Source organism: Salmo salar, chromosome ssa11, assembly GCF_905237065.1.
Source record: "Salmo salar chromosome ssa11, Ssal_v3.1, whole genome shotgun sequence".
NCBI classification, from domain to species: Eukaryota; Metazoa; Chordata; class Actinopteri; order Salmoniformes; family Salmonidae; genus Salmo; species Salmo salar.
Genome location: NC_059452.1, coordinates 24,965,001 through 24,991,582, shown reverse-complemented (window position 1 = coordinate 24,991,582; position 26,582 = coordinate 24,965,001). Strand labels below are relative to the sequence as shown.

The following is a 26,582-nucleotide window of genomic DNA, read 5'->3' as shown; positions in this document are numbered from 1 at the left end:
AGTCACTGTGGTAGGACCGCAGACATGTCTCTGTCTGGTCGGGCTCTCTCTGTGTGAAGGGTCAGTCCACAAATGCAAATCCAGTATCTGTGGTTGGGTTGGGCTGCCTAACACAAGAGAGAGACTGTAACTCTAGTGCACTGTGTCCTTCCATGAACACTAGCTGGCTGGCTGGATTTCACTTATATACAGTACAAGAGAGGCATGCAGAGTTTCACTGTGCCATTACACTACAGTTTAGCAAAGCGCAAGCAATGGCAGGCAGACAGGGACACAGCAGACAGGGACACAGCAGACAGGGACACAGGCAGACAGGGACACAGGCAGATAATGGAGCACGTATAGAGTAAGGAGTGGGGCATCAGACAGAGAAAGACACATACAATGAATGTAGACAGACAGACAGACAGACAGACAGACAGACAGACAGACAGACAGACAGACAGACAGACAGACAGACAGACAGACAGACAGACAGACAGACAGACAGACAGACAGACAGACAGACAGACAGACAGACAGGTAAGTGTAAGCAAAACAGGTCATGTGGATGAGCCTGGTTCCAGGGGGATCTCTTGATTGGCATAGCTGTGATTGGAGGGGAAAGCTGTCAGGAAGATTCACACCGTAGACGGCAGGGGAGGGGATTGAATGAGGGGAGACATAAGATGATGGAAGGGGGAGAGGTCAAAGTGCCAAACATCTCAACAACTGATACACCTTGCTTCGTCTTCCGTTTATCTTATCTTTACTGAATCACGTCAATTTTTTTCATATCCAACATCTCCTGCTGTCCTTCCTCTTTACGCCCTCAGTCCAAATCTATCTTTTCCATTTCTCTTTCCTTCCTTAGTCTATGATCTCCCTGTATGCTGATTCATTAAAGGTTGGATCTAACCCAAAGCCTGCTGTCGATGTCTAGAGTTGTGTCCCACCCACAGGGAATGACTGTCTCAGTCTGATTCAATCAACTTCCTACCATCAAAACAAATGACTACAAATAGGCTAACAAGAGTCCATACAAAGCACTCTAACTAGATAGAGTAAGGTCATCTTCTCTCTTCTTCCATATGTTACTGTTAAGGCTAACTGATGAGGCTAACGTGGGGCTAACGTGACGCTAACATGTGGCATGGTTGTATGTGGGCATAGTGAGGGTCATGTCAGTCAGCTTGTAGTGGCATGGTTGTGTGTGGGCACAGTGAGGGTCATGTCAGTCAGCTTGCAGTGGCATGGTTGTGTGTGGGCACAGTGAGGGTCATGTCAGTCAGCTTGCAGTGGCATGCAGCTGCCAGAGATGGCTGATGGAGCCTGGACCAACCCCTGCTGCTTCCCTTCCCAGATCACCAGCTAAAGAATATGTGCTGCTCTGTTGGCACGGCAATGGCTGGAGAGACAGCAAGCACCTGGGATGGAGGGAGTGAAAGGATGGTAGGCGTGCGGCGTGGGGGCTTGGGAGGGGGTCGCAGAGGGCAGCAAACACGCAGACACATCAACAGCAAGACACAACGGGATTGGAGGACATATGACAGGTGCAGGTGAGAGCCTCTGGGAAAACACACACACTCACACACGCACACGCACACACACACACACACACACACACACACACACACACACACACTAGCGGGGGCACGTGGAGGCAGGCGAGGCCTCTACTTCTCACCATGACCTGTGATAATATCCTTACGGAGTGTTACCTGTGCCCAGAGCCTGAGACCAAAGGGAAAAGGGAAGAGGTGGGGACACTCTGCTGCAAGGCTGGAGAGAGCACAAGAAGAAAAACCCCTCCTGCCCACCCACTCCCAGTACCCTCCCCTACCCACCTCCCCCATGATTCACTTAAAGACCAATACACAAGACAAAGACACACACAAACAGACAGACAGACAGGCACATACACACAGCCCTGGATCCACTGCCCTACACTAAAACCTGAGTCAGTCTGGCATCATACTCTAGTGTCAATAGAGAATAGTGTAATAATAATAATAACAAATATAACAGCATAGTAAGCTTATAACGATACTGTTACACCAAAAACACCTCCTCATTTCTAATGACATTTTAGGATGGTTACCCGCCACTAGGCAGGTTATACTGTATGCTTTGATTGAAACAAAATACAAGAAAGGATAATAGTTTGTTAAAATCATCTGCTCTAATTCTCTCAAAAAACAGTCATTGAAGAAGCTCTACATGCATATTCCCATGAAACTGATTGAGATCAAATGATCTGCATGCAGACGCAGTTTGGACATTTCACCAGTAAAACGTGAACAATTATCATTAACGATTGACAGTGACGATGGGCTATTTTGAAATTACATATGCCTAACTTGGTGATCTCTCTGCATTTTTGGGTAGGGCCCGTAAGTAAACATTTCACTGTTAGTCTACACCTGTTGTATATGCGAAGCATGTGACAAATAAACATATAAACTTTACAATTGTCTTGAGACAATATGTGTGGGCATAGGGCAGACATTGCAATTGGAAGATGCATTTTATGCATATTCTATAATAATATTCAGTAGGCTATATCTGTTGGTACAAACTTTGATTGAGATGTTATGACATCATTTTTTAACAAATTGTTGCACTCACACACCCTAAACAACAGCACTACACCACTGTAGTAGGCTAATATTGAGGGAGGTTATGTGTGTGGTGGACTGCTGTAAACATCATACGAGGGCTCTGATGGGCTCTGAGTACTGATGGGAAGCCAGGGAAATATGAGCTAATGTACAGTAATGACTAGATCAGTGATATGAGCTAATGTAAAGTAAAGACTAGTCCATTGATATGAGCTACTGTAAAGTAAAGACTAGTCCATTGATATGAGCTACTGTAAAGTAAAGACTAGTCCATTGATATGAGCTACTGTAAAGTAAAGACTAGTCCATTGATATGAGCTACTGTAAAGTAAATACGAGTCCATTGATATGAGCTACTGTAAAGTAAAGACTAGTCCATTGCGCTCTTTCCCTCACAAATTCAATGGTTATATAATCCATCCTTTAGGGGTTGGAGTAACCATGGTTACCAAACTGTACGCTCCCACCGGAGGTTGTATGGTATCGTGATTATATTTTCTAGGGATACGGCCGGGTAACCATTACCTCCCATAAGGAGGTAATAGAATCCAAGGCAATCTAAACCTCCTGTGGAGCAGGGACAGGGACAGTAGGCCACATTGTCATCAGGCCCCTTGACCTCAGTCATGCCTACTCATCCTCTCTCCATACCCAAATACCACCGTGCCCCTAGGGGGGCGAAGATGCCATGGTGCAAACAACTGATTCACTGGAAGAATCTATAGGAAAACTGTAGAATCACCCCCAGCTCTACCCTGCCCTCACACAACAGGCTCTGACAGAACATGAACCTTCTCCTGGACTAACTGCTCTGCTCCTCCACCCAATCCCCCTCCTGGACTAACTCCTCTGCTCCTCTGCCCAATCCCCCTCCTGGACTAACTCCTCTGCTCCTCTGCCCAATCCCCCCCCTGGACTAACTCCTCTGCTCCTCTGCCCAATCCCCCTCCTGGACTAACTCCTCTGCTCCTCTGCCCAATCCCCCCCCTGGACTAACTCCTCTGCTCCTCTGCTCAATCCCCCTCCTGGACTAACTCCTCTGCTCCTCTGCCCAATCCCCCTCCTGGACTAACTCCTCTGCTCCTCTGCTCAATCCCCCTCCTGGACTAACTCCTCTGCTCCTCTGCTCAATCCCCCTCCTGGACTAACTCCTCTGCTCCTCTGCTCAATCCCCCTCCTGGACTAACTCCTCTGCCCAAACACCTCAGACTGTTATAGAACAATGACTCTCCCCCAAGAGATACTGTACATTTTGGTATTATTATTCCAAATGTTTGTGTGGTCTTAATACAGCAATGACAAATGATATGCACTGTCACACACATGACATCACACGACAAATACCGAAACACAAACACACACTCAATACTTTAGATAAAATACATCCCCTGAGGATCGATGCTGTGATCCCTAGAAAGATCCTGACACCCGAACCCTGACCATATGACCTTAACCCCAGGTCAGAGAGCCTAACCTATCCTCCCATTAATTAGACCAAGCAGCAGGTCCCATCCCAGGGGACAGAGAGGGGACTTTTTCTCACTTGCTCAGGGACATCATGACAAGCTGAGACAGAGATGTAGAGAAAATACAAAAATAACTCCTGCACACATAATTCCTCTGTGCATATTTACTGTCAACGTTTTGGTGTACAACCTTTTTCAAGGTCTTGAAAAAGGATGTGTACCAAAATGTTGACAATAAATATGCAGAGATAAAATTGTGTGCGCTGGAGTTTTCATATTTTTTCTACAATGTTGACTTTGGTACCGTAATTCCCTGCCCCACAAACAAGAAAAGCATAGTAGTGTTAACTCTGTTCAAAATGTAAGAAAGAGAACCTGGACCTGATGACATACTGTGAAACAAAGACATTATAATGTGCATATCTCTGTATATTGTGTTGCAGGGGAGCATACAATGTTATGTCATCTACTAGATAAATGCCTTTAGATGCTTCCTGATTTTCTGAAAGGGGCAGCAATACCAACAAATCAAAGGATGCACTGAGACTTCTTGAAGTGTAACCATGGAAGGAGAGTGTAGTGGGGAAAGATAATTGAACAAAGGGAGATCAAAGAAGTTTGAAATGGAAATGATGAAGTGTCCCTCATCTCTTTAACATTTCTTTTAATCTTCCATTATATGAAAGTTATATTGAAGTTATAAACAAATAACTGCATAGCCTCATGTGGAAAATTGACATTTTCCAAAAATAATTCATTGTGTTCTCTACTTTAATGCAATGGAGTTAGATAGTTAATGAAGTTAGATGGAGTTAATGGAGTTAGATAGAGTTAATGAAGTTAGATGGAGTTAATGGAGTTAGATAGAGTTAATGAAGATAGATGGAGATAGATAGAGTTAATGGAGTTTCATGGAATTAGAGTTAATGGAGTTAGATGATGATAGATAGAGTTTATGAAGTTAAATGGAGAGATTGAGTTAATGGAGTTCGATGGAGTAAGATAGAGTTAATGGAGTTGGATAGAGTTAATGGATTTGGTTTGAGTTAATGGAGATAGATGAAGTTAATGGAGTTAGATTGAATTAGATAGAGATAATGAAGTTAGATGGAGTTAATGGAGTTAGATGGAGTTAGAGTTAATGAAGTTAGCTGGAGTTAGATAAGAGTCAATGAAGCTAATGGAGTTCAATGGAGTTAGATGGAGTTAGATTGAGTTAATGAAGTTAGATGGAGTTCGATAGAGTTAATGGAGTTCGATAGAGTTAATGGAGTTAGATTGAGTTAATGGAGTTAGATTGAGTTAATGGAGTTAGATTGAGTTAATGGAGTTAATGGAGTTAATGGAGTTAATGGAGTTAGGTATAGTTAATGTAGTTAGATTGAGTTAAATTGAGTTAATGGAGTTAGATGCAGTTAATGAGTTAATGGAGTTAGATTGAGTTAATGGAGTTAGTTTGAGTTAGATTGAGTCAATGGAGTTAGATTGAGTTAATGGAGTTAGATTGAGTTAATGGAGTTAATGGAGTTAGATGCAGTTAATGGAGTTAGATGGCGTTATATAGAGTTAATGGAGTTAATGGAGTTAATGGAGTTAATGGAGTTAGATAGAGTTAATAGAGTTAGATAGTTAAATAGAGTTAATGGAGTTAGATAGAGAAAATGGAGTTAGATAGAGTTAATGGATTTAGATTGAGTTAACGGAGTTAGATGATGTTCGATAGAGTTAATGACGTTAAATGGAGTTAAATAAGAGTTAATGGAGTTAGATACAGTTAATGGAGTTAGATGGAGTTCAATGGAGTTAGATGGAGTTAATGGAGTTAGATAGAAAAAATGGAGTTAATGGAGTTTGATGGAATTAGATAGAGTTAATGGAGTTAGATTGAGTTAATAGAGTTAGATGGAGTTAATGGAGTTAGATAGAAAAAATGGAGTTAATGGAGTTTGATGGAATTAGATAGAGTTAATGGAGTTAGATTGAGTTAATAGAGTTAGATGGAGTTAATGGAGTTAGATAAAAAATTGAGTTAATGGAGTTTGATGGAATTAGATAGAGTTAATGGAGTTAGATTGAGTTAATAGAGTTAGATGGAGTTAGATAGAGTCAATGGAGTTAGATTGAGTTAATGGAGTTAGATTGAGTTAATGGAGTTAATGGAGTTAGATGCAGTTAATGGAGTTAGATGGAGTTATATAGAGTTAATGGAGTTAATGGAGTTAGATAGAGTTAAATAGAGTTAATGGAGTTAGATAGAGAAAATGGAGTTAGATAGAGTTAATGGTGTTAGATAGAGTTGCCGAAGTTAGATAGAGTGAATGGAGTTAGATGACGTTAATGGACTTAGATTGAGTTATATAGAGTTAATGAAGTTAGATGGAGTTAGATGCAGTTAATGGAGTTAGATGGCGTTATATAGAGTTAATGGAGTTAATGGAGTTAATGGAGTTAGATGGAATTAGATAGAGTTAATGGAGTTAGATTGAGTTAATAGAGTTAGATGGAGTTAGATTGAGTCAATAGAGTTAGATGGAGTTAATGGAGTTAGATAGAAAAAATTGAGTTAATGGAGTTTGATGGAATTAGATAGAGTTAATGGAGTTAGATTGAGTTAATAGAGTTAGATGGAGTTAATGGAGTTAGATAGAAAAAATTGAGTTAATGGAGTTTGATGGAATTAGATAAAGTTAATGGAGTTAGATTGAGTTAATAGAGTTAGATGGAGTTAGATAGAGTCAATGGAGTTAGATTGAGTTAATGGAGTTAGATTGAGTTAATGGAGTTAGATTGAGTTAATGGAGTTAGATGGAGTTATATAGAGTTAATGGAGTTAATGGAGTTAGATAGAGTTAAATGGAGTTAGATAGAGTTAATGGAGTTAGATAGAGTTAATGGAGTTAGATAGAGTTAATGGAGTTAGATAGAGTTGATGAAGTTAGATAGAGTTAATGGAGTTAATGGAGTTAGATAGAGTTAATGGAGTTAGATGAAGTTAATGGACTTAGATTGAGTTATATAGAGTTAATGAAGTTAGATGGAGTTAGATGGAGTTAATGGAGTTAGATGATGTTAGATAAGAGTTAATGGAGTTTGATGGAGTTAAATAGAGTTAATGGAGTTCGATGGAGTTAATGGAGTTAGATAGAGTTAATGGAGTTAGATGAAGTTAATGGACTTAGATTGAGTTATATAGAGTTAATGAAGTTAGATGGAGTTCAATAGAGTTAATGGAGTTAGATTGAGTTAATGGAGTTAGATTGAGTTAGATTGAGTTAATGAAATTAGATGGAGTTAGATAGAGTTAATGGAGTTAGATGGAGTTCGATAGAGTTAATGGAGTTCGATAGAGTTAATGGAGTTAGATGGAGTTAGATAGAGTTAATGAAATTAGATGGAGTTCAATAGAGTTAATGGAGTTAATGGAGTTAGATTGAGTTAATGGAGTTAGATAGAGTTAATGAAATTAGATGGAGTTCGATAGAGTTAATGGAGTTAGATTGAGTTAATGGAGTAAGATGGAGTTAGATGGAGTTAATGAAATTAGATGGAGTTCGATAGAGTTAATGGAGTTAGAATGAGTTAATGGAGTTAGAATGAGTTAATGGAGTTATATTGAGTTAATGGAGTTAGATGGAGTTAGATAGAGTTAATGAAGTTAGATGGAGTTAGATAGAGTTAATTAAATTAGATGGAGTTCGATAGAGTTAATGGAGTTAATGAAGTTAGATGGAGTTAGATGCAGTTAATGGAGTTAGATGGCGTTATATAGAGTTAATGGAGTTAATGGAGTTAATGGAGTTAGATGGAATTAGATAGAGTTAATGGAGTTAGATTGAGTTAATAGAGTTAGATGGAGTTAGATTGAGTCAATAGAGTTAGATGGAGTTAATGGAGTTAGATAGAAAAAATTGAGTTAATGGAGTTTGATGGAATTAGATAGAGTTAATGGAGTTAGATTGAGTTAATAGAGTTAGATGGAGTTAATGGAGTTAGATAGAAAAAATTGAGTTAATGGAGTTTGATGGAATTAGATAAAGTTAATGGAGTTAGATTGAGTTAATAGAGTTAGATGGAGTTAGATAGAGTCAATGGAGTTAGATTGAGTTAATGGAGTTAGATTGAGTTAATGGAGTTAGATGGAGTTATATAGAGTTAATGGAGTTAATGGAGTTAGATAGAGTTAAATGGAGTTAGATAGAGTTAATGGAGTTAGATAGAGTTAATGGAGTTAGATAGAGTTAATGGAGTTAGATAGAGTTGATGAAGTTAGATAGAGTTAATGGAGTTAGATAGAGTTAATGGAGTTAGATTAAGTTAATGGACTTAGATTGAGTTATATAGAGTTAATGAAGTTAGATGGAGTTAGATGGAGTTAATGGAGTTAGATGATGTTAGATAAGAGTTAATGGAGTTCGATGGAGTTAAATAGAGTTAATGGAGTTCGATGGAGTTAATGGAGTTAGATAGAGTTAATGGAGTTAGATGAAGTTAATGGACTTAGATTGAGTTATATAGAGTTAATGAAGTTAGATGGAGTTCAATAGAGTTAATGGAGTTAGATTGAGTTAATGGAGTTAGATTGAGTTAGATTGAGTTAATGAAATTAGATGGAGTTAGATAGAGTTAATGGAGTTAGATGGAGTTCGATAGAGTTAATGGAGTTCGATAGAGTTAATGGAGTTAGATGGAGTTAGATAGAGTTAATGAAATTAGATGGAGTTCAATAGAGTTAATGGAGTTAATGGAGTTAGATTGAGTTAATGGAGTTAGATAGAGTTAATGAAATTAGATGGAGTTCGATAGAGTTAATGGAGTTAGATTGAGTTAATGGAGTAAGATGGAGTTAGATGGAGTTAATGAAATTAGATGGAGTTCGATAGAGTTAATGGAGTTAGAATGAGTTAATGGAGTTAGAATGAGTTAATGGAGTTATATTGAGTTAATGGAGTTAGATGGAGTTAGATAGAGTTAATGAAGTTAGATGGAGTTAGATAGAGTTAATGAAATTAGATGGAGTTAGATTGAGATAATGAAGTTTAATGGAGTTAATGGAGTTAGATGATGTTAGATAGATTTAATGAAGTTAGATGGAGTTAGATAGAGTTAATTAAATTAGATGGAGTTCGATAGAGTTAATGGAGTTAATGAAGTTAGATGGAGTTAGATAGAGTTAATGAAATTAGATGGAGTTAGATTGAGTTAATGAAGTTTAATGGAGTTAATGGAGTTAGATGATGTTAGATAGATTTAATGAAGTTAGATGGAGTTAGATAGAGTTAATGGAGTTATATGGAGGTGGAATGATGAGTTTGGTAGAGCAGAATATCTTTCAATGTACTCTCGATAATATCATTCATAGCAGGCAAGCCTTCATGAGATATGAATGATATAAGCATCTTCATAGTATTATTGGAGAGAAACAGTGGTGCTTCACTGCAAAAACAATTGACTTGCTTAAGTATCAAATACAGGTCCCCAAACAGGCTGAGCCCAAGACACGTTTTGCATTTTGATTACATAGAGTGTATGTGAATCTCTGGAGTGTCTCTTTTCCTGTGTGTATGTGTCCCTACTCCTTTTTCTCCATCTCCATATCTGTGTGTGAGAGTGTGTGTGTGTGCTGCCCACAGGAATCTCATTCCCCTGTTGTGATATTCAGCAGTGATGCAGATGTAACCCAGCCAGGCTGCCTGGGCAGACAGTCATCCAACCTGACAGAGGACCGGAGATCTGACATCATCCCATCAGAGCGCCAGTCAACACCCCCAGGGGAAGCACGATTAGATGAATAAAGAGATAGAGAGGTAGAGGGAGGGAAAGAAATGGCTGACAAAGGGAGGGAAGGTAAGTAAAGGGTTAATAGATCAATTAGATCAAGGGAGGAAGAGAGACTGCATGAGAGGCAGAGAGAGACAGTGAGAAAGAATGAGAGATGGAGAGATGGATTGAGAGGAGCGGGCTTGGTGTTGTAGAGGGCAGCATGATGGAGGGAGGAGATGGAGGTGAGGTGGAGTGGGAGTGAGGGGTGGGTTCTAATGATGGGAGAGGGGGTAGAGTGGTGAAAACATAAGAGATGAGGGATCAACAGGGGGACCTGGCTTGGGAGAAAGCGTGTATCCATAAACATTCAGTATATGGGCATGCTGATCATACAATGCCCCAGGAGAGCAGCGCAACACACTCACAGGTCCCTAGGCTGTGATGGATGAGGCCTGAGCTCTGGTGTCAGCCCACTCAGTGCAAACATCCAACATATCAGCAGGCTACCTCCCTCCGTACCAGCTTAATACAACTAATGGAGCCATCTACTACTATATGTTGTCCAGCTAACTGCAGTTTGAATACTTTTCTCCAACCTGAGTCTGAGTCATCCTGATTGGTTGGTATTCCGTGAATGCTGGTTGATGCTTCAACTGATCTTTAAACTGCCTTTTATTGCACAAACACCTAGTAAAGTAAAGAGATGGTAAAGTGATGTAATTTCCTCCTCATATCTCACGTAGATATTATTTAAGGTGAATTTATGCAGCGCTTTTTTCCACATAGGACTTCCGAAGCGGATTTCTCACTATTTTCCATCAGATTATATAACTGCGCTTTCCTTTAATCAACTTTGTGTTCCGACTCAAACGCCTCAGCAAGGCATGGTGAATGGCATTCTGCGACAGAGCTAACTTTTTTTTTTATATGGCTCTTTTGTGCTGACCTATATTGCTGTTCCCAACCAATCAAGTTTCCCTGAGCTAGCTCCAGAGGCGGCCATGGAGACCGTTGCCAAGCCAGAAGAGTAATTATAAGGCTTGACTCAATTTGATTACAGGCCAGATGAAGAAACTCTGGCTCCTAGGAGTTGGTGGTCCAGGCTCAAAGAGCATGGAGCGTTGTGCTCCTTATTTACATGTTCTCTGTGTGTCTGCGTGTCTGGGGGCTAGCACTGTCATGCTACAGCAGATTTTATTTCTGAGATGGTAATGATATCGAGCTGCCATGATAAAACTCTGTAGCTACTGCATGTTGGTGGGAGGGTTAGTCCAGTGACTCCAGTCAGCCGTCAGGCTTAAGGCCTCTGACACAATGGACCTCAGCCACCAGTGCATGACTCGATGACCACAACTTCAATAACCAGCTTTAAGGTATTGCCTACAGAATACTGTATTCACTCTTTGGACTGAGTTTTTACAATACAAACACTTTCTGGATCAGATATCATATCTGTAAGAATGGCATCGTCAGAGAACAGTACAATGCTCAATAGAAGCAGCTGCAGTAGCATGCTTTAGAGTCAGACAACACTCAGGTTAGACTACTTTGTGGAGCATTACTAATCTCTCAGCACAAATGTTTCCAGACTACTAATAAATACGAATGACTTCCAGGATAATTCCATAGTTTTCCTCCCTCATCTCCTTGTGGATATAGCTTGGTTATCACTGGCTTTAGAGTTGTGCTGTAACACTATGATTAGTTTCTAATTGAGCTGCCATAGCAAAAGAAACAGAGATTACGCTGCCTCTAGTTTATGCTTCTCACGAAGCTTTGATTACCTGTTTCTAAGCATCTGAGTGCACACTCCTGTCTCCTGAGAATGAGCCAAGGCATATCATTCTCCATCCATCTGAATAAAGATTCTCTCTCTGCCCAAAAGAGATAATATTCCGTTGTACTCAGTTCTACAGGGATAAACAAGACTGGTCTCACGGATGCAACAGAACATATTCTCCATTTGAGAGAATGATTAACCTTCCCTCTCTACCAATGACCCTTTCTCTGTCTATGCAAGGACATCCTATTCTAATATACAGTAAGGTGTGTGTATGGACGGATGGTATATGTCTGTCAATGTCAGTTTCATCTCAGCCTGTATGTGTATTTATTCATCTCATTGAACTGTATGTTTCTAGGCATCTGAATTGTGAATGGTTCCATTTCTCTTTGAGTGAATACTTCTGTCTTTTTGGCAGTGAGTGTACATTTCACTAGCAACCTGAAAACAAAGGTTTCTCTCTTTGTCTGACAGCATATGTGTGCTCTCTCTCTATCTCTCTGTCTCTCTGTCGCACACACACACACACACACACACACACACACACACACACACACACACACACACACACACACACACACACACACACACACACACACACACACACACACACACACACAGGGATCATCCATTTCCATCATGTTCAGTCTGCTGGGATCCATCATAAGCCAGGGGCAGGCAAGGCAGGGGCAGGCAAGGCAGGGGCAGGCAAGGCAGGGGCAGGCAAGGCAGGGGCACTGGGACCCACACAGGGGTAACTAGAGAGACTGAGAGATGGACAGAGATGATGATTGAAAGTGGTTATTCATTGTGGAAGGACACTAGAGAAGTTGGCCCACGCGATTGTGCCTCGCACCAGATCACATTGATTAAAGACTGATGTTGGACAGGCACCCGACCAGGAAGAGGGAGAAGATGAGCATGCAGGCGTGCCTCCACACCGAGACTGCAATGAAGGCATTTTAAGGCTGAACAGGTCATAACCGTGGCATGACCGTGAAATACGATTAGCATGACCATGACAGGACAAACCCACAGGCCAATACAGCACAATAGCGTTCCTTCAGAACAAAATTCTTATGTATTCTGACCGCTGCACAGAACTCCATCTACCATCATCATATTTTGTTCCTTTTAGAACTGAGCACAAAGGAAATGTGGAAATTCCAGGAGGCATTACAAATGGTATTGACATCATAAGATGCAGTACAAAATAGTCTACATCAGAGAAATTCAGTGAAAACGAACTATTGTCTGATAAATGTAATAGCTGTTCTATTGCTCATCTGGGACAGAAATGTACTGAACGCTACCATATAAAAGCACTCACTACTACACCACCTAACACAGTAGGACTCCTTACCCAATAATAGGGATTTATGTACAGTCCACTACCCATGAGGGACAGGAGGCAAGCAGAGCACTCAAGTCCTGAGAACGTTTTAGGTGATAACACGGCAGCCTATCTAGCTGTTTGCTCACCACAAGAGTTGCTCTGGTTCTTATTTCCCAGCTGGTAGTTGGCTGTTAGTGTGTTTGTCTCTGACAGCTGTTGGGGAATACATATGGAGTCGGTGGCAGAAGAACGGTTAGCATATTTTTAGACAGGCATTTCACACGGGGGGACCACACTCCCGAATAATGAGTCCACCCCCACCATGCTCCCTGCTGAGGAACGGAGACACGCAGATCAAACCCTCTTTGAGCTGGCGAGGAAGAGCGGGAGGCAAACAGGCTAACAAGGGGGAGGCAGGATGAGAGGGAGCATGAAAAGAACAAGGGAGCATGAAAAAGGAAAGATGGAAAAACTGAGGAAACAAAGCCAAAGCTGACTTAGAATGGCAAAAGTAAACAAACACGTTGCGGTAAGGCTAGGACCAATGAAGTGGGACAGGATGTAGACACATAGTTAACACTTGATGATTGGACATTCTAGTGTTATTACCTGATAATTCCTATTTCAGATCAGGAGAATGAATTGGGGAATGGTTGATTGGCTGGGATCAGAGACAATATATGGGGAGCAGATGCTTATTTAATATATAATAAAAGTCATTACTTCTTGCTACCTTCTCAGAGTGACTATATCTAATCCTGTTACTAATGTACTAACTCAGGACTCTCACAGCAGGAAGACACTGAAACCAACCAATCAGATGCTTCTGTCAGCCCATCCAATTACAGCGTCCCCATTGGGTTGGTATAGGCTCCCTCTCATTGTGGATCATGCCGATCACACAGTAGCTTCAAAACTGGACCATAAAGATCTGCTCTGAACCTCTGAACATAACACACACTGCTGAGAAGTCTACACCAACTATTTTCCTTCAATCTCTCTTATCCTCATTTCACCTGGGCTTTATCTCTCAACTCTTTCTTTCTTTCTTTCTTTCTTTCTTTCTTTCTTTCTTTCTTTCTTTCTTTCTTTCTTTCTTTCTTTCTTTCTTTCTTTCTTTCTTTCTTTCTTTGTCTTTCACCCTCTCCCTCTTTCTCATCCTTTCACTCTTTTGTTCGTAGGCTGGCTGGTACCTTGATTTGTCCGGTGGAGTTGAGTTTTCTTGGCACGCTGGTGCTTCCTGTAGATCTGGGAGGTTGGCGAAGTCATCTTGTTCAGCCAGCCCGATCGCTAGTGACAGAACAACCATCTTCCCCTCGCTGCTCCACACAACAACACACACACACAAACACACACACACAACGAGTACAGAGACAGAGTAGAGACAGGTAGTTAAAAAAAACTGTAAAGAGGAGAAAAGGACGATATTGATTGGTGAAACATTTACATATTATCACTTGGATTGATACAAAACCTCATCCTTAAAACATTTAATTGAACCCAAGCTGTTGTAGACACAGATTGTTTACTTTCTGTGAGCTAGGAAGCGTACCGTGTTACAGGCTTTAGTCATATTGAAGTATGCTGAAGTCTGAAAGGGCCAGGCACACAGTGCTCTTAACAAGCAAACATTCACACACTCCTGCTCTTACACACACGCACACACACACACACACACACACACACACACACACACACACACACACACACACACACACACACACACACACACACACACACACACACACACACACACACACACACACACACACACACACACACACCCTTAGCTTCCCCTAGGGGATCCTCTCCCCCGGTTTGTGTAAAGCTGTGAGGTGAGTCACTGTTTCCCTGGACCCTGTCCTGTCTAACTCTCTCCATCATTCTCTTCCTTCCCTCACAGGGCCTTTACATAACACATTCCTGACCCCTGTTCAACAAAACCCACTCTGACCCTCACTGTTCTCTAATCATCTTCGGTTTTCCTGCACAAGAATATCACAACATATTGTCTTTGGGGGACAAACTCGCAGTGTGTAGTTAATAGTAGTAGTTATCATATTTTAGTGCAGTCTGTGAGGAGGCTGAAGATGTTTTGCTCCATGTCCAACTACCTAAATGACACATGGAGTCTGTGCATCATACAGCTATTCATCACGATGTAAAAATGTATTGGCATTCATCCTGCTTGTGCTTTTCCTCCCTCTTATAGCAGTTTCTCTTTCCCTCCATATTTAACCCAAATATTTTATTTCATGTCATTTCTATTTCTGACATTCTACACTCTCTCTCTATCTCTCCCTCTCTCTCAAAATTGAAAATACATTTAGCAAAAGAACACGACTGCCTGCAAAAAGATTAACGCAACCATACTTATCTCTTGAGTCCAAGCAGACAAAACAGAAATGTTGTCTGTGTTTTAAAATCCTAGTAGATCAATACACGTTCTTTACAGTCACTAAATCATGATGATCAAAATAAAGTACTATCCAAGATGGTAGTTCACCAAACAATTTCATTCACATGAAATCAAATATCCTTCCTGATGAAAAAGAAATATGCACATTATGTGCAGGATTCATTCATCGGTATCATCACAATCCAATTCCATGTATTCAATACAAAGGTTGGTTGGCTCATAGTTCTGTAGACTTTCCATTGGCACACAGAAACACAATCCACAAAAGAAAGGTGACCACAATAGAGGAACACAACTGATATGAATTTATAGGCCAAAATCCACACCAAAGCAAAGCTCTATCATGGAAGGTCACAATGTTGGAGATGATGACTTAAAAGTAACACAACTTCATTCTCTGCATCTCTGTAAATCCGCAATATTAAAAAAATCATAACAATTAGACAGTCCGCATTGCCTAGATCTTTCCACCTCTCCGCATCCTCCCATCCTCTAGAGCCTTAGTCCAGCCCAGAAAGATTCATGTTTACAGGGACTGTGGGCAAGGCCACCTCTCCCTCCATGTTCCACATATCTGCCCTGCCTGTATTGAGCGATGATTCAGTGAGGTGGTCACTGGTCTGGGGCCTGTGTTAATGAGCCAGAGAGACTCAAGTGGAGGGCAGGGTGTCGGGGAGGTCCGCAGGCTGCCCTACACAGCCTCAGATATCCATCATTGTTCACACACAGGAGGAGAAGGAATCGCTGTGTTTTGTTTCTCAAACAAATAGTTCATCCCCAGCCAATCATTTCAATACCAGATTCATTGGAAAATCGGTGACACCATCAAATGTGTCAGGAGATTCTGGCCTCCGGATCGCTCCTCCACCTACACTAGATCTACTCTCTCCAATATGCTGTGAGGGGTCTGTGAAGTACTGATGTTCTGCTGACTGCAGGGTAATGAAAAAAAACATACATTTAGCGGTACATTTGATCGTACATTTGTCACATTTAGCTTTATCATAGCTAAATATTGTAACAATTTGAGCTAAATTGAATTAGGAAGTGGTAGTTTTTCATCCATATCCACACAGAGAATTGAACTCTCTCTCCACCTCAACAACTCCTCGTCTCCTTCGGTTTAACCTTCATCCTATACCCCCCTTTCCATCTTTCACACACTACTCCTCTCTACCTTTATCTCTCTCTCCCTCTAATAGTGACAGTCCATTGTGGGAGTAATGACGCTGTAGACAGGAGATCAATGCATGTGGAGTTTCTACATGCTGCTGCTTAACCCCTACACCCATGTTGATGCACACAGGCTATAAATGTGATATACACTGTAAGCACACACACACACACACACACACACACACACACACACACACACACACACACACACACACACACACACACACACACACACACACACACACACACACAGTAAAGACTTCAGAGTACGGTATGCAGCTGCAGCATACTTATTAGCTCAAATAGTTTTCCCCCTACCCTCGGGTGTGTGACCTACGCAAAGATTATACATGTGACTTTAAGTAACTTAAAAACAGACACTAAAGGGCATACAGACAGAGTAACCAAGAACAATGCATAAATTACACTTAAAGTAATGCCAAAAAACAGCTACAGTACATGGCTTAGGCTTGGCATTTCGGGAGTGAATCTTACAGTATATGAAACTCTTCAGGACAATTACCCGAGGAAAGGGGGGAGATTTGATATAATAAGGACAACACAGTGAGGTTGAGAAAGCCCAAAGAGACAGACAGAGGACAGTGCAGACAGGCTCAGAATAGAACCAAGAGCAGAATCTAGAAGATTCCCAGATCAGCAGACTCACAGGAAAGACTTGACATCCAGTCCTCTGTTGCGGATCTGTCCCATCATGTGGTCCCAGCTGCCTGGGTTGGACCTGGAGCGTCCTCCTCCTGCTCCTCTGTACCGGGAAGCACCTGTCCCCCCTGGACTCCCCCGCACTCCCCGCGGGCCTCCCCGGTGCCCCCCGCCCCCGAGCCCTGTGTGCAGCTGGCCCAGGCTCTGGGAGGTGGCTGGGGGGTCATTGGGGCCCGGAGGGGGCTGGTGGGTGAGAGGCTGCTGGAGACTCTGCTGTCGCACCAGGGGACGAGGACGGGCTGCTGCAGAGGATGGAATGTGCTCCAGAGTAGAGGCGGCCGAGAGGGAGGGGTCCCCAAAACTGACCAGACAGAGCAGCAAGGGAAGAGAGGGTAACAAGGGTTTGCACGTGGGAGAAGAGGGACGGAGAGGGATAGATGAGAAGGATAGTGGTAACCAGAGAGATTGACAGAAGAGATCCATAATTGGAAAAAAGGAGATACAGAGGGAGAGTGATGGTGTGAGTACAATACAAGTACCAGAGGGAACAAAAATGAGGACGGACCCAGAGAGTTCAACATAGAGAAAGGAGGGTATGGAGAGATGAAAAACAGGAAATAGAGCATTGTCAGGTTAAATCAGTTTAGCAGTAGTTATACAGTTGTAGAAGATGCTTTTATAGATGCTTGTATGTGAGTGTCTGACAGTCTGTGGGTAGGCTTGTGTTTTTGACAGTGCTCAGCCCCACACCAAACAGGAGCAAACAGCCTTTATCTCTATTTTCCTCCATCCACTGCTCTTACCCTTTTCATGTCACTTTTCTCCCTGATTTGCCTTGACCTCTTCCTCCTCCTTTGTATCCATTTTTTTTCATCCCATTAATCTGTCCTCCTCTACCCCATGATGACATTACACTAGCCTCCTAGCTACCTCTCACACTATGCTGCTTCTCTTAGGTCAACAGGTCTTTGTTAGCTCTATTCATCTTGCCTGCCTTACCCATCAGTTCAACCCATTCATCTGACCAAACAACCCTCTCCCCTCCCTCAAACCCCTCTGTCTTTCTAATCATCCGTCTGCTTTTACACTAGTTTAATAGTGCTTCTCTACTCTCCCCCTTCGATTTCTGCCCTTCATGATTACTGTAAGCTCTGGCTAAACAGCATCTGTCTTAGGCTAGTGCAGCACTGGAGGATTTACAGCCTTTGGCTGTGTTGACTGTGCTCTTCAGTGGGCCCTGGGCTAGCTCCACAGCGCTGTAGTAATTATACTGGAGAGCACCAGAGGCAGGGCCCCGAGAGGAGGAACTTTGTGGACCAGATTAATACCAGTCATACTTCATACTCCCCACATGGCCTTTCAGATAGCTCACATACAGCTCAGGACAATGTGTTGACTGAAGATGGGCTGTGGTTAGTGAGAATGAGTGTTACTGTCATTATATGAATGGTCAGTGGGTATGGAAGTGTCTTGGGATGGGCTTATGGAATGTGCTAATAGCGGTTACAGCACATTTGATAAGTGTACGGACGTTGCTTTAAACATTCCAGAAAATCTACAAGTGCCATCAGATTTGCTTGGATTGTACAGTTGAAGTCGGAAGTTTACATACACTAAGGTTGTAGTCATTAAAACTTGTTTTTCAACGACTCCACAAATGTAGTTTTGGCAAGTCGGTTATGACATCTACTTTGTGCATGACACAAGTCATTTTTCCAACAATTGTTTACAGACAGATATTTTCACTTATAATTCACTGTATCACAATTCCAGTGGGTCAGAAGTTTACAGAGACTAAGTTGACTGTGCCTTTAAACAGCCTGGAAAATTCCAGAAAATTATGTCAAGCTTTAAAAGCTTCTGATAGGCTATTTGACAAAATTTTAGTCAATTGGAGGTGTACCCGTGGATGCATTTCAAGGCCTGCCTTCAAACTCAGTGCCTCTTTGCTTGACATCATGGGAAAATCAAAAGATATCAGCCAAGACCTCAGAAAAAAAATTGTAGACCTCCACAAGTCTGATTCATCCTTGGGAGCAATTTTCAAATGCCTGAAGGTACCACGTTAATCTGTACAAACAATAGTACACAAGTATTAATATCATGGGACCACGCAGCCGCCAAACCGCTCAGGAAGGAGACGCGTTCTGTCTCCTAGAGAAGAACGTACGTTGGTGTGAAAAGTGCAAATCAATCCCAGAACAACAGCAAAGGACCTTGTGAATCCAATTAAAAATGGGATGTAATAATTGTATCACTAGCCACTTTAAACAATACTACTTTATATAATGTACCCTACATTACTCATCTCATATGTATATGCTGTACTCAATACCATCTACTGCATCTTGCCTATGCCGTTCGGCCAAATATTTTTATGTACATATTCTTATTCATTCCTTTACACTTGTGTGTATAAGGTAGTTGTTGTGAAATTGTTAGATTACTTGTTAGATATTACTGCACAGTCGGAACTAGAAGCACAAGCATTTTGCTACACTCGCATTAACACCTGCGAACCATGTGTATGTGACAAATAAAATGTCATTTGATTTGAAGATGCTGGAGGAAACAGGTACAAAAGTATCTATATCCACAGTAAAATGAGTCCTACATCGACATAACCTGAAAGGCCGCTCAGCAAGGAAGAAGCCAATGCTCCAAAACCACCATAACAAAGCTAGACTACGGTTTGCAACTGCACATGGGGACAAAGATCGTACTTTTTGGAGAAATGTCCTCTGGTCTGATGAAACTAAAATGGAACTGTTTGGCTATAATGACCATTGTTATGTTTAGAGGAAAAGGGGGAGGCTTGCAAGCTGAAGAACACCATCCCAACCGTGAAGCACGGGGGTGGTAGCATCATGTTGTTGGGGTGCTTTGCTGCAGGAGGGACTGGTGCATTTCACAAAATAGATGGCATCATGAGAAAGGAAAATGATGTGGATATATTGAAGCAACATCTCAAGACATCAGTCAGGAAGTTAAAGCTTGGTTGCAAATGGGTCTTCCAAATGGACAATGACCCCAAGCATCCTTACAAAGTTGTGGCAAAATGGCTTAAGGACAACAAAGTCAAGGTATTGGAGTGGCCATCACAAAGCCTTGACCTCAATCCTATAGAAATTTTGTGGGCAGAACTGAAAAAGCCTGTGCGAGCAAGGAGGCCTACAAACCTGACTCAGTTACATCAGCTCTGTCAGGAGGAATGGGCCAAAATTCACCCAACTTATTGTGGGAAGCTTGTGGAAGGCTACCTGAAATGTTTGACCCAATTTAAACAATTTAAAGGCAATGCTACCAAATACTAATTGAGTGTATGTAAACTTTTGACCCACTGGCAATGTGATGAAATAAATAAAAGCTGAAATAAATCATTCTCTCTACTATTATTCTGACATTTCACATTCTTAAAATAAAGTGGTGATCCTAACTGGCCTAAGAAAGGGAATTTTTACTAGGATTAAATGTCAGGAATTGTGAAAAACAGAGTTTAAATGTAGTTGGCTAAGGTGTATGTAAACTTTTGACTTCAACTGTATATAATATAAGACATTAGGTTGGTTTGATAGAAGTTCATCAGTATCATGCTTTCCCACTCTCTGTGTTCACCTGTATCACCACTGCTTAAATCCTCCCTCTCACTCATCTCATCCAAAGTATTATCATTGGACCTTTTATATGGCATAAATAATCTAAAGAATGAGGTAGGGTAGAAATAATATGGATGGATGCATTAAGTATGAAAGATAGGGATAAGCTTACAAGCTATCAGTGACAAGAGAACAATATAACAATATAAATAATACATGTGACTCAGAGATAGAAGTGTATCTATGAAAGCAGCAGGTCATAGATAGCAACATCAAATAAAAGTCTTTCAATAAAATAATTCCACTCTGCTCCTCCAACAATGATGCATTCAGTGCCAAGCTGCAGTATGCGCCACATCGGCTGCAGTATGCGCCACATCGGCTGCAGTATGCGCCTCATCGGCTGCAGTATGCGCCACATCAGCTGCAGTATGCGCTACATTTTACAGTCCAACAAATATTTTTGTCATAACTGACAGAATGATTCATCAATAGATCTGGATGGAATACGTGGCATAGGGCCAGCCAGACATCTGGGAGTCTAATTCACACAGAAATACATTTCTCCTGTGTCATAAAGTTGGCTTAGGCTTTTTTACAGCTCCTACCCACATACCGTAGCCAGCTCAACACTTAATTATTTCACTGTACATTTCTCTACTATTTTCAATATCTCTCTTGTCCAAGGTTGAATACATTCAACTGCAAATAGATATTTCATTTGTCTCTCTGCGTGTATAGTAAATGACTTACCTACCCTGTCATTCAAATGGCCAGGCAGGCTATAAGCCCTTCTATCTGCTGCCTGTATCCTCCCCCTGCTGACTTAAGGAGGGCTTCTCAGATATCTCCTACCCAGAAAGTCAATTAAACTGACTAAAAACCTTGAGTGATTTGTAATTAAAGAGCCTTGAGGGGGGGCAGAGGTAGAGAGAGGGGAGAGTGAGACATATCTTACAGCAGAAACATAGACACACATGCCTACCTCAAAATAGAAACCAATTACAGACCAGAAATGGGGAAAAAGTTAGATTTGATTAGGAGGAGGGGGAGGTAAAAACTAGAGGAGTGAAGAAGGCAGGTAAAGAGGGATTTGGATTTTGACTGAAAGTGTTAAAATGGTTATACACTCTTAGAAAAAAGGGTTATTTGGCTTTCCCCATAGGAGAACCCAATTAGTTCCAAGTAGAAACCTTTTTGGTTCCAGGTAGAACCATTTAGAGTTCCATGTAGAACTCTCTACGGAAAGGGTTCTACTGTATATGGAACCCAAAAGGGTTCTACCTGGAACCAAAAGGGTTCTTCAAAGGACTTCCCCTATGAGGACAGCCAAAGAACCGTTTTAGGTTCTAGATAGCACCTTTTTTTCTAAGAGTGTACATGAGGAGATTTTCAGGCGTCTTGAGAACGGCCCTGCTATAAGATTCCAAATCAAAAAGTAGATATTTTTTGGTCTAATACAGTGATGAAGCAGTGGCAGACGTTGCGTAACTTTTGGTATTTGTTTGTGAGAGAGGATGTTCTCTTTAGTCAACAGAGCCTTACCATGACAACATATTCCCATGCATCAAAAATGTCAGTACAAGCACTCACATTTTCAGCTCATTATTTCCTTCAATAGTTTCTTCCCTCTTTCCATCCATTCTTCCTTTCATAAATCTCTGCACTACCGAATGCAGCATATATCACATACAAGCCTTTCTGCTTCTGACTGCAGTCCCCCAAACCATCCATACCATGCCCCTGTGCTGCTCAGCAATACCCCCCCATGCGTGACCTCATGCCCAGCCAACACATGTCACTCATGTCACTCACTTTCTGGGCCTCAGGCCTCCGGCGTGCATGTGGCTCTGGACCGTCTGCCAGCGCCCAGCCTTGCTGCCAGGGCCCAGCCCCGTCACTATGCTTCTCACGCTGTCACTGCGACTGGGACCTGCCCCGCTCCCACACCCAGCCCCGCCCCCATCCCCCTTCTCCACCCCACTGAGAGACAGGGGGCACCAGATAGACAGACAGACACAGACATAAAGGAGAGGGAGAGAGACAGACGGAAGAGAGAGAGAGACAGAGAAAGAGAGAGAGAGGTGGATAGTAACAGTAGAATCAGTGAGGTAGAACAACCCGGAAAGTGAACCACACAGCAGAATAGCATTAGGATGGGGGTAGTGTTATCAATCCAGCTACAGGTTTCCAATACAGAGGAGTAGCAGCCAGCCAGAAAGTCAGTAGGCTGTGCTGCTGCTGGGTTAGCAGGAGGGAGATGGGCTGAGATTCACTGTGTATATCTCTGTCTGTCTGTCTGTCTGTCTGTCTGTCTGTCTGTCTGTCTGTCTGTCTGTCTGTCTGTCTGTCTGTCTGTCTGTCTGTCTGTCTGTCTGTCTGTCTGTCTGTCTGTCTGTCTGTCTGTCTGTCTGTCTGTCTGTCTGTCTGTCTGTCTGAATCAGATGGGAAGAGTGACAGAGTGGTGTGTGTTTGGGTGCAGTAGGACTGAGACAGACAGATGCTGGCTGTGTTTTGAGTACCTGTCAGTTAGACTGACTGGCCATTCTGCAGCTTTCCTTTATGCTGCACATTAAATATACATGACCAAATGGATTATTCTATCAAGGACTTCATGGTGTTTGCAATAAAACTGAGGGGGTCATGATCATTGAATTATGTAAGCTATCTATGGCCTCTTTACATTTTAAAAGAAACAGTTGATCTACTTTGTTATGTACAGTAGGATCTACAACGTTAAATGAAACAGATAGGTTTGATTGAAAGATTATGGTGTGTGTAATGACATTGTTGGAGTGAGTGGCTCGAAAGCCTCTAGAAAGACATGTAGTGTATAGCAGTTAATCAGCACAGTGAATCTGTTGAGTACACACTTCATTCCTCTCCCGCGTAACCCAGAGCAGCACAAGCAACCGTATCCTAGACAACGTCAGAGACAACAGCAGACAGACCAGACACAGTTTCACTACAGGGTCACTACACTCAGTGGAGACACACAGACACAGTCAGAGAACACAGCTTCTGGCCGAGAGGGATAACACTTTAGACAGAGGATATGTACGTCCAGCCTGCAACAGTTCTACAGTGAGCATGGGGTAGGGATGGAGTTGACCATTTAGGGAGATATAAGGTCATTCATATTTAGCTTATGCACAGGGCTTCCCATCCCTTGCTCAAGACCTCGTCACATGACGGCGAAAAGGGCAAACATTTGACTGGATCTCAAAAAGGGATCAATGGATCCTAGCAGGTTCACTGTATCACAGCCCATAAACTCTAAAGACAAAACACCCATTGAGAATAAACCCCGTCTTTATCCTTTCTCTGGTAAGCTATAAAATAAAATTAAAAACGACTTTTTCCGTGCAGGAAAAACATCAATGACATTAGAGGCTTTAGTGATTAATGTACTGTACTGTACAGCTATAGAGTAACTGGTGTGTCCAGAGGGCTCAGGTGGTCTGTCTAAGGAGAGGCAGCCTTATAGCACCTGGTGGTAGACGTGGTGGTGGTGGTGGTGGTGGTGACACAAAACCACGAGGCACAACGAGAGTGAGGAGAGGTGATTAGGGAACGACACAGGACTCCTATAGAATGTGACAAAAAAACGACAACAGCAAAAACTAGGAGCAAAAGCCCAAAACAACGGTCAACCCTCGATGACAGAGCTGAGGGGACGGTTTAAACCGAGGGCAATGGGTTTACGGTTAATACCCTTAAGATTAGGGGATGGTTGGTTAGTTGGTTGGTTTCAGTGGAAAGGTGGGTGAGTGGGATCTATAAAGGGTTTCTGCTCAGATGGTTTGAGGGTTGTCCGTCTCCATGGTAGCACTCCATGGGCTGGAGGTGAAGGGTTAGAGGTTAAGGGTTAGTGAGGCTGGCAGGGCTGTAGGGAATAGGGGGCACTTCAAATGTTGGTTGGTTGGTTGGTATATAGGTAAATGTTGGTATATAGGTAAAAGTTTCTTCATGTTAACTTTCAGTATGCTAAGTTTCAGTATGTTCAGTTTCTGTATGTCTATATTGTGTGTATTTTAAAGATTCATGTTACATATTCATGTGTCCAGATGGGAAAGGCTAGTATAATGAATAGTGTGTTTATAGTGTTTATAGTGCAGACATGATCTGCATCTATTAGTGTCTCCATCCAATTAATATTTGATCTGTCCTGGTAACACCACTAGAGACAACCCCCTTCTTGATTCAATCTAAGGTTGCATCCCAAATGGCTCCCTATTCCCTATGTAGTGCATTACTTTCGACCAGAGGGAATAGGGTTAAGTTTGCGACGCACCCGAGATGAAGATCAGAGGGCTGGAGGGAGACAAGGCTGACCTCACGCCTGGCCATCCCTGTACTGATGTCAGTCACCTCTAAGGTGAGGCAAGTAGAAACATCCTAGTGGCAGCCCTGTACAACTCCATCTAGTTCTGCATGACAAACAATGCATACTAAATAGCTTTACCTTTCAGACCCTGTTGGCTGCAGGAAAAGGAATTACTAATGCCAATCAACGGAACTCTCCCAAGACAGTAGATACTCTATGTAAGATGTGCATGTTACGTGGATAACATCACTTATTAATGCTGTTTGGCCCCCTTAGGCTATTACATTTGACTTTAGCAATGACCTTTACCGGGACATATGCATTAGGTTATGCCTTGGGTTCAGAGCTATTGTTTGGCAAATGAGCTACTTGTGTAGAATATAAAGCGCATACTTTGCGCATCATGTAGCTCTTACGTGTATGTCCGGCAGAGAGAAATGCATGCAAGTGGACTAGGGTGGCATGTTCCTATGTAGACAATGTACTGTGTCTTTGGATGTATATTTTGTTTGCAATGTTTGTCTGTTTCTAGAATGTAGTGTTGTTCTAGTGTGTCAGACTGAGGGTGTTGTGGAGAGTTGGGGGTACGGGGGCACAGAACTCATTGTGAGAGGCTTGGCTCCCCCGCTTCGTTACAGCCCTGCACAGAGAGAGGGGTCCCTTACCAGCCGCGACCGAGACTCACTTGGGCGTGAGGCGAGGGTCTCCATACGGGGCATAGGGGGACATGTTTAAGAGGAACTCCTTGGGCGGGTAGGAGCTCCATCTCTGCTGCACGTTGCTGCTGTCATTGTTATTCCAAAAGTCCCTGTCTAGATCACTGCGGCCAGAGAGAGAGACAGGTAAGAGCAGTACAGCCAATCACAGTGGAGTAGGAGGGAGGAGTTTCAGGGATAGAAAGAAAGATAGGTCAGAGCAGCAGAGCCAATCACAGTGGAGCAAAGTGAAGGATGTTTCTTGGAGAGAGACAGGATATGGAAACAACCTTAGTTTAATAGGTGAATGAGAGAAATGTCAATCCAGGCAATAGAGAAAATAATATTTGTAGAAAATAATTGGAAAATACATTAGGGGTGGGGGGTCCTGCACAGGGCCGGACTACCACATTAGGGGTAGGGGCCCTGGGGCACCGATCTCCGGGGGCCCCCATTTCTTAAATCAGCTAACTTACTACATTTCAACACATTTTTCCATGGTGCAGAGAGAAAACCTTTATCTTCTCCCACAGGACCACTGTGCCCACCCACACCTCCCACCACAAGACAGTTGTACCGACCCACAGGTACCGGGAGCACCTTGAAGGCATAGAGAGCATTTCGGGGTTGGATTAATTTTCATTTGGAATAGTTTGCGCAGGGTAAGATAAGATCTGTGGACAAAATGGAAATGGATATTCTGATAATTAGGATTTCTAGAAGAGAGAATTACAGACCAGTTCATTTCAGTGATTGAAGGTAAG

The 26,582-nt window shown here is 42.3% G+C and overlaps 1 protein-coding gene across 1 annotated transcript in view; it reads right to left on the bottom strand.

Moving 5' to 3' along the window:
* Positions 1 to 26,582, bottom strand: part of LOC106562326 (synaptotagmin-7) — a 103,706-nt gene that overhangs the window by 7,899 nt on the left and 69,225 nt on the right. The window contains exons 4-6 of the mRNA XM_045689229.1: positions 25,809 to 25,943; positions 17,208 to 17,561; positions 14,139 to 14,264 (exon numbers count right to left, since the gene is read on the bottom strand). Of these exons, the coding sequence (XP_045545185.1) occupies positions 14,139 to 14,264; positions 17,208 to 17,561; positions 25,809 to 25,943 (615 nt within the window). The remainder of the gene's footprint in view (positions 1 to 14,138; positions 14,265 to 17,207; positions 17,562 to 25,808; positions 25,944 to 26,582) is intronic.